This window comes from Catharus ustulatus, chromosome 1 (genome assembly GCF_009819885.2).
Source record: "Catharus ustulatus isolate bCatUst1 chromosome 1, bCatUst1.pri.v2, whole genome shotgun sequence".
NCBI classification, from domain to species: domain Eukaryota; kingdom Metazoa; phylum Chordata; class Aves; order Passeriformes; family Turdidae; genus Catharus; species Catharus ustulatus.
Genome location: NC_046221.1, coordinates 106,192,686 through 106,201,830, shown reverse-complemented (window position 1 = coordinate 106,201,830; position 9,145 = coordinate 106,192,686). Strand labels below are relative to the sequence as shown.

At 41.3% G+C, this 9,145-nt stretch overlaps 1 protein-coding gene across 3 annotated transcripts in view; it reads left to right on the top strand.

Moving 5' to 3' along the window:
- The first annotated feature begins 991 nt into the window (after positions 1-991).
- The window catches only part of CEP192 (centrosomal protein 192), a 56,962-nt gene continuing 48,808 nt past the window's right edge, over positions 992-9,145 (top strand). For 2 of the 3 annotated variants that reach the window (XM_033075914.1, XM_033075922.1), the window contains exons 1-7: positions 992-1,142; positions 1,513-1,742; positions 2,501-2,623; positions 4,159-4,310; positions 5,795-5,841; positions 7,168-7,300; positions 8,067-8,221. In XM_033075914.1, coding sequence (XP_032931805.1) covers positions 1,576-1,742; positions 2,501-2,623; positions 4,159-4,310; positions 5,795-5,841; positions 7,168-7,300; positions 8,067-8,221 — 777 coding nt within the window. In that variant the 5' untranslated portion in view covers positions 992-1,142; positions 1,513-1,575. The remainder of the gene's footprint in view (positions 1,143-1,512; positions 1,743-2,500; positions 2,624-4,158; positions 4,311-5,794; positions 5,842-7,167; positions 7,301-8,066; positions 8,222-9,145) is intronic. The other variant, XM_033075932.2, reaches the window with a different exon arrangement.

Sequence of the window (9,145 nt, the reverse complement as noted above, 5' to 3'; positions counted from 1 at the left end):
CATCCTGGACAGCACTGAGTTCGATCTGTTGAAGTTTTCATGTACGCATACACACCCGCGTTTAGAATGTACCTGCTCATATCCTCTGCTTAAAACAGAGTGTGACACGTACGCTTCAGCATGGAAATGAAAATTTCCAAGTTCTACACATAAACTGCAGCACAAGGAGTTCCACCTCAACACGAGAAAGAACTTCATGCTGAGGGTGGCAGAGCACTGGGACAGGTGCCCAGGAGGTCGTGGAGTCTCCCTCTCTGTAGACATCCAAACCTCATCTGGAGTGAGTCACCTGCTCTAGGTGACCCTGCCTTGGCGTGGCGGTAGGACCGGACGATCTCCAGAGATCCCTTCCAACCATAACGATTTTATTTCTCAGCCTCATCTAACTGATTCAGACGGCAAAAACGGGACAGAAAACAAAGCCGGGGTTACAAACAACGTCACATGAGTTAATCTGAATTTTTCTTTTTTTTTTTTTTTTTTTTTTTTTTTTTTCCATTTTTAGTAGGACGGGGGACAGCAGGGTTCGGGCAGGATGTTCAGCGGCCCTTTTCCTGGAAGACCCCGAGCTACTTACTGGTACGGGGATCCAAAAAAAGCAAATACCTGACACAAAACACACCGATGGCACCACCCCGTTCCCTAGGGAAACACCCGCCCCCCGTTCCCGCCTAACGGCCGCTGGGGGCGGGGCTGGGCGGTGCCGCGCGCGCATCGCCCAATCAGCGTCCCCGCCGCCCCTCCCCAAACCTTCCCCTTCCCGCCTCCCTTCGCGGGCCGTGCCCGCCAATCGCCGGCTCCGCTCGGGGCGCTACCATTGGCTGCGCGCGAGCGAGCGCCAAAGTTTGGGTGGTGCGCGCGGCGCCGCTGCGCACGCGCCCCTGGCCGCGCGGGGGGCGGGTCGGTCGCGCGGCCGTTTCCGTTGCGCGCCAGCGGAGCGAGCGGTGCCCGCCCGGCCGCTGGGGGGCGCTGCGGCGGCGGCGGAGGGCGGGTCCCGAGTTTTGGTTTTGGCGCTCGGTCCGTCTGTCCGCCAGCGCTCCTGTTGCTCCTGGGATCTTCGGGAAGAGCAGAGCCCACCTCCCGCTGCTGTTTGGGCGAAAAGGCGCTTCCCCGTCACCGAAGTGCGCGACGGAGCGTGGCCGGTGAGCAGCCGCAGCTTCCCGCGCGGCCCGTAGCCGCACAGAGTTGGTGTCGCCTCAGGTGCCCCCTGGAGGGGCCGCGCAGGGAGGAAGGCAGGCTCGGACCGCCGCGGTCCGGGCGGCTTTACGGGCTAAATATAGGCTGGCACGCCTGGCAGCGGTGCTTCTGACTCGCAGGAGCACCGCTCTTTTTAGGCGCTCCGAGAGGGCTGTGAGAGTGTGTCCCCCAAAAGTCTCGGTGGGAGAGCACTGGGAGTGGTTCTCGAGCACGTTTGTGGGTAAAGCGGGGTGCTTGCCCAGGAATGCTGGCGGCGATGTGTGAGTAAAGTGCATTGCCTCGGTAAGTGTGAAGCTATTCGGCTCCTGCTTGCAGATGCTGCCGGACCGGGGCTGATGGTGTTGCCGGCCGAGTGCTCTTCCAGGCAGCGTGTGCAGGATGATGGAAGAATTCAGGAATATCGCCGACGAGACCTTCCCGAGCTACTTGGGCCATTCCTTGAACAGCAGCGCAAGTGTGGTCTTCGAGAATGTCACTGTCTCCAACCCGGGGTTGCCTGTGGCGGCCTCCACTCTCGTCAGGAGCCAAGTGGGCGGTGACAGCAGGTGAGGGTCTCAGTAATACAAAAAAGCCCAAACAGTTGAAGCATTTAACTCTGGAGAGCAAAAATTAATTTTACAGATTACTTAGTCAGTGATAAAACTCTTTACCAATCAGTATCTCAGTAACCAGCAAACATAGGATTGTCTGTGTTGCCAGTGTAACATTTACATTGAGTTTGTAATTAGTACAATACTTAACATTTGCAAAAATTGCCCTTCAAAAGTAATTTAATTTTTAGGCTATTAGAATCAAGTCTCTTTTAACTCAGCTCTTCAACTTATTATACTTGAGTTTGAAGTTGTGCGGAGAATAATATATTGTTCTCTGTTAACTGTTCACTGAACTTGCCTGAATCTGGCTCCTTTTAGAAAGTGTAAGAGCTAGTGTTATGTATAAGAATTAAAACTTGGAGTAGAGCAGAGAGTAACAATTTGAAGCCTTTGCACTTGACTGCTGTTCTGTTACTTAACAACAAGTAAGATGAGACTTTAATACCCTGTCTTTCCAGAAGTGTGTGTTCCAGAAGGACGCTGCTAGCCACTAAAAACTGTAATGTGGTTTCTGTAGAGTTAAAGAAGACTGGAGAGGAACATTCAGGGTACATATGTGTATTTCTAAATACAGATTAGCTAAAATATTGAAATAACTTACAAGAAATAAGTAGTCATCAATATGAGTTTTTCCCCGCAATTCTTTGGAAAATGGGAGCAGTGCATATTAGAATGACTCTGACGTGTGTTGTTCCACTCCACATTTACAGGCTTCCTGATGATTGTGCATCCTATTTGGAAGGGAAACATTCACCTCTATCAGGATCTGCTCACAGCAGTCAGTCACGTCCTGAGCCCGTGGAAAGATTTGCCCTCTGCTTTCATGATGACATGTAAGTGAGATAGTCAAAATCTAATTCTGTCCTAAAATGCAGAAAACCAGTAAGTTAGTATGTAGATTTATATGTGCTATATGGCTAATTATGGGCTAATTCAGAACTGAGTTGCAGAGTCGAAAACAGCAGCTTTTACTACTGGCCTGCAGTAACTGGAGAGCTCAGCTGTGCGTTGGCCTGTTAGCTTACAGTGTTTGGCAGCCTGGGCAGCTTTTCCTGCAAAAACAGCTCCTCCACGTTTTCTGAAAAGGGATAGTGCTAGGCCACATGGAAGCACCCTCTGCAGGGATTGATGCCACTTAGCCTGTGCAGCCCTATGTGGGCAGCATTCTGCTGTTTGATTGACTAATTGGACTTCACGTATGTGACAAGAATGAATCTTTAGAAGGGATGTTTTCTAGACTTTGAGGTTTTGTTTTGTTGTCACACTAATTAAAAATGTTCTGAGCATGATTATTTAATTGACTTACCTGAATGTGGCCTGTATTTTCCTGGTTTGCTTTGTGTAATCTAGAATTAAGCTGGTGTTTCTGGTTCATGTCGTGTGTGAATAGCATTTTAGACTTCTATGAATATGTTTTGAATAAGTATCAAGCAGTTTGCATACAGAAAGGAGCAACAGTTTCTGTTAAATTTGCCTTTCTTGTAGCTTCAGTGATTGGTATTTCTTAGGAAATAATTAGTATTAGTGATACACTTGGGAAAGCATTGCTGAGTGTGGGAAGCTGTTGCATAGATTATTCTAACCAAGGCCAACTGTGCTCCTGTTGTGACAGAAGCTGTACTGTGTGCCTTTCTCACTGATAAAATTGCACTGTAGGCAGTATGTCCCTATCAAAATGAAGAATATAAGATTTGAGATGGAGTCAGTGTCTTGATTGTGCTCAAGTAAGAAAACAAAACAGAACATGGAATAGTTGTATTTTAGACTTTTAAATGTTAGTTTAATTTATTTATTTAAATTATTGAAGCAAAAGTATGAAATTTTAACATCTGGCATGATTAGTTTATTGGCCTGCATGGACGTTGTGTAAAACCAGAAGTGAAGGATAACTTTCCTGCATAATTATGAAAACTGTTATTTAACTGCGTGCAACTTCAGTAACTCATGTTCTTTATAATTTGGTCCCTTATTTAGTGTAGCAAAAGGCTTGGTGATATTGTGGACTTGGTGAAATCTTGTCCAGTGTTTGACTTGGTCTCAAATGAATCATGGAACTTGGTCAGAGTAGACCCTTTTGTCCTTATACTTTTCCCTCTTTTTACAGAAATGAAAGAGAGGAGCAAATGGGTAGAGAGGCATATTTTGCATGGAATGTCACTATTTGTGTCACAGTTTAGATTGTTAAACTGAAGTCCTTGTAATTTTGATATGTGTTCTTTTATGGCAAAATGACAGGTCTCTAGAATCTATCCTATATTGGAAACAATGGTCTTAGTCAAAGAAATTGGAGAATTTGTCGAATCTTTGTCAGGAGAGATGATGGCCTGTGTAGCTTACTGATTTTTAATTAAAATGTTTCTCTTTCTAGGGAAATTGCTACACAGATTGAAGACCCTCAACCGCCTTGTATTAATTTGAAAGAATCCCACTCAATACATAGAGAAGATGCTCAGGATGTTGAACATTCAAATCACAGTCAAGGTACCTTAGGTGAAGTTTTGCCACTTGAGAGATTGGAAGGTATTACATTTTGAGAAAAATTCTGTGTTTAGTGTGGCTGTAATTAGCTTTTTATGCTACAGATGTCGTCTTTCGACCCTTTCACTGTTTTATGGCATGTTATAAATGGGTTTTGAAAAAAAAATCTCTTGGATTAGAGAAACCTGAAAACAGAAAGCTTCTGGTTGATATGTTCTCAGATTTCTCCTGAAAGTACAAAGCTATCCAGCAAGCTGGTGGAAATAATGTTTGCTATATAGTACCATAAAATAGAATGCCATTAGTTATCTAACTTTAGTTCCAGGAACTTTGGAGAAGAAGTGCATGTAGCTTGTTCTCTACCCCTTCTATTTCACTAAGTGCAGGCTGTGAGGTTATGTTTTAACTAGCATCTCTTCTCTTGGCCTATTCCATCCTGTAATAGAGGTCTTTAATTGCTGCTGTAGTTGGAAGCATACTCTTCTAGTGAAGTTATGCATGAAAAAATAGTTTTGAATACTTGCTGTGAAAACTGTACTTTTTCTGAAGTCTGGGTAGAGTAGTGGAAGCAAAAGAATATTCTCAAACTTATTTTAATGGCATGGCTACCGATATTAAGCTTGCCTGTGGTTTTTGCTAATGCCAGTTTTGTGAATAAATTATATTTGTCCCCTAAAATTTGGTAAATCCAGTTAGTAAATATATACTTCTAGATGTTATCCTTTTCCAAGCTTTGAGTATTTGTGTAGGCTTTTGTCAGGTATTAATAATTTTGACACATAACATGTTCAATTAGAAAATACTGTGACCTGTAATATAAATAGATCCTTATTAAAAAACACTTCTAACAGGGAAATGTTGTCTTCAGTCATTTGTTACTGTAGTCTTGAGGGAGTGGCAGTAACTGGCAACAAAACGGTGATGCTTTGGAAAGCTGAGGCTGCCCAGTATTTGGACTAGGTAGTGACCAGTTTGATTTTAACTTGGAAATTGTTGTTTGGAGATTCTTTTATTCACACCTATTACTGAAGAATTACAACCCTTTTTGCTAAAATCTGTATGTGCAAGTCTAAGCTGTTCTCTGTCATGTGGAACTTGCAACTGGATTATGTGTGGATATAACACACAGACAAGTGGAAGCTACTTAAAGTGATCCAAAACAAGAATTGGTCCAGTAGGTGAAATGCAGCAGTGGAACAGAACACTTGTTCCTCCTCCTGCTAGTACAAACTTGGACTCCTTACTTTCTTGTGTTACCTTGTGGAAGTCCTTAAGGTGGAAAATAACTTTAATAATTTTTAGAGTTCTAGCCCGGAAGAAGCTCTGCCTTTTTAACAAGATCCTTTAGATCATTGTCATAAGAATGTACAAGGTTTGGTGTTGTGGTAATCTGTATGTTTGGGTTATTTCTGTGGTATATGGCAAGACTTTCCAGAGGCTCAGTTTAACCTTAGAGAATAGTCAGCACTTGTACATTCTCATGTAATACTGCTAAAGTACTGCTTACACCACTTATTGTGTTTCAGATAGGCCAACTGGAATATGTTTTCTCCCAGACATCAAGAACAGCAAGGTAAAAGCTTTTCCAAATACAGTGAAATTAAATGTTTTCTAATATAAATCTTCTAAGAGACTTAATTCTGTGAGAGGAAAAGGGAGTGAATGGAACTGTGTTTATTGTCTTATTTTGTGTATACCTTAAATTTGTAAAGGTGCTGGCATGATTCACTTTGTCTTCAGTTTGCAGATCACTTAATTAGTACCATGTGAGCATGACTCCATCTAATCTTCCTCAGTTGTGAAAACTCTTGTTTACTCGTAGCCTCTGCTGTCTGGTAGATCTTTGTCACTATAAGGACCTTGCATTTTATCCCAGTTGTAGTCTATCTTAGTGAAACGTCTTTTAAATAATTTTTTGTATTGCTTTTGGAAATTGAAGTAGGCAATCCAGAGCTAGCAAATAGCTGATGGTATTGACAGGTCAGGCTATGCTTCACCCATTTTTATTTACTGTGTTAGAGATGCTAAGAGTTTTGCACACAGAGATACAATGCAGACAGAAATGGGAGGTTGCCTGTTCCCTTTAGAAAACACATATCAGGCTGCAGCCAAATGCTGTCCAATACATACTCCTTAATGTGTCAGCTAGTATTTTGATTTCATTTTCTGTCATTTGATTTTTGTAGGAGCCATGGTGGTCAGTAAGTTGCAGCTGAATGCTTGCAAGTTGTCTTCTGATAACCATAATTAATTTTCCTTTCAAATTCTTTACTTTCTGAACTTGGACTTATTTTGCTGTTCGTCGGAAATAATTTATTAGTTACAAAGAATGTGAGACTAAATCTATACCAGACATTACATCATGCCATTTTTAAAAAACCATGCAGCTATAGGAAAGATAGAGTATTTGCTGTTAGCTAGATTCAGCTGAAATACTACTTTTTGAATAATTCGATGTGCTTATTTGGAGAAATTTCCACCAAGGGTTGGATCTGTGTGTACAATTTCTGAAGAAGCTCTGTTTTAACAACATAGGAAACTATTGAGAGATGTATTGTACATTTAAGTTGGGGTTGCAGCTCAATGGATGGAGTACAGCTTTTTCAAGTGTAAACTCTTTAATGCAATGTTTCAGTTCTTTATTTTGAGGTCTCTTAAGTTTGGTGTCCGTCAGATGCTTTTTTGCTCTTCGCCTTTTATGATTCCCACATTTCTTGCATGCATCCGTAATGGAAGCTAACAGGCAAAGTCCATTGTAACTAGAGTGTTTCCTGGGTTAAGTAAAAAAAAAAGTGCATGTGGAGTTTTGCAATAATATTAACCTTATTAATTTTTCTAATTAACTGAATTCATACAGTAGTAATTTCTAGTAACATTTCTTTATGGGTGTGTTTCACAGGTTGGTCTATCTGAACCTTCTGAAAAGCTGGTAGAAGGTGCTAACTCAAGTGTTCATCTTAGCAATAGCCTTTCAAGTTTTTTGGAGAATGAGAAACTCTCATCTCTTCTAAGCACAGATGAAGATTCCACTGGTAGGTGTGTTTATAACTCTTGGTAGCTGAGTCTATAGTTCTGACTCAGTGTTATTGTATACTTGAGGAGAAAGATTCTATTTTACTTAAGTATTTAATATCAGATTGTGCTTGATTAAAAAGTAGTACAACAATATTAAAGAAAACTTCTATTTGAAAAACTGACTATTTAAAAATTGTAACAGGAGTAGGTGGCAACATGGGCATTGATTTAATAAAGTGGTAACTACCTGAATTTTAAGTTCAGGTTAGTAGAGATAAAATTCTGTGATGAAGAGCACCTCCATGAAGTTAAAAAGGACTTTTACTTGAGTTTGAGTTCAAATTCAGCTCTCTTTAGATACTGCATGTATGGGGTGACATCCAAGTTGGAAGTCTAGTTTATCTCCTGGCATAAATTGAGAACATGAGTTCTGTATCGCTAAGAGTTTTGAATTTTTTGTGCCTTCCAGTAGCTACTGCAGCAGGACAAACATGCTCTTCATGAATGCAGCTGACTTTGCCCATGACATGAAGGATGACAGGGCATGTTCTTGGATGTACCAGTGAGGAAGGCAGAGTGGTCATTAGGTTTACAGTTGTGAGATGAAATACCCTTGCAGTGAAGTAGGGCTACTGCATTTCTCCCATTGGCATCTACATATGTCGTGACTGTCTTTTCAAGTTGTTTTGTTCTTTCTTGTTGCATAACTTCCTTTGAGAGTTAAGCATATAAGAATTAAGTTAATAGTTTGCTGAGTAGAAATATTTTCTTCTCTTTTCATAGATGATGATATTGATGATGGAGAATTCTTTGATAACCAACTGGAAGCATATTTTGAGCAGCTGATACAACCAGAAATGATAAGAAGAGACACCAATCTGCAGAAACTTGCAGAATGTTGTGCAGCACTGAAAATTTCTGAAAATGTCCTATTACAAGTAGGTTTAAAGTTCAAAACTCAGCATGGCCAATGGCTCTTAAACATGTTAAGCTTTCAGTGCTTATATTTGCTGGTATTTTTAAACAGAATTAGTTTTAACTATTTCTTGGTTTCATTTTTTTTGGTTGTTTCTACAGCTATTAAGGCAATATGCTTGCACTTATTTTTTATCATACAATGAGTTTATAAATAATCTTTATAATTTTTTTTCGTCTTGGGTAGCAATGTCCAAGGTGCTGTTAAGTTTATAGCAACACGAAGTCTTTTCTATCCAAGAGAGTCAATGATTCTCTTAAATAATTGGTAAATGTGTGGAAGTTAAATGTAGGGCAGCAACAGACTGGCTTGTGGTCTGCCTTTGAGCAACAGTTAGCTCCATTCCAAACAGGTTTCCAGGGGTTTAGTGCCTTTCCATTTTCTTGCCTTTGCAACAATCGGTGTGATCCTGGTACTCCCATGCTTGACCAGAGTGGAGAAGTGTGATTGATTTAAACAATTAAACTGCAGCTTCTGAAATTTCAGAAATTTCCCAACTGACATCAAAGTTTCCAAGCTGTGTGGGAAGTGGTGTTAACCCTGTACAAGTAGTCTAGATAGGCTGCAAATTGTTCCAGCAGTGCAGGAAGGAAGGGATAAGTGGTTTTACGAGTGATAATAACAGAGCTCTGCTTTCAGGGCTTCTCTGTGAAAGATGTCTCTGCTTCACTGCCTTGTAGATAGACAGTAGGGTAGGTACAAAGGGCTCTGAGTCTGAGTTGGAGCTCTCATCCTACAATGGGTCAACCATTGGGAAAAAGGAAAAGGAATAACACAGTACTCATATTAAAGGGAATGAGAGGATGTAGTGGGAATAAGAAGAGATCTTCCTGTTTTCTTGCTACGTATGCCCTTTCAGGCACATCCATGGATAGACATAGCCAGG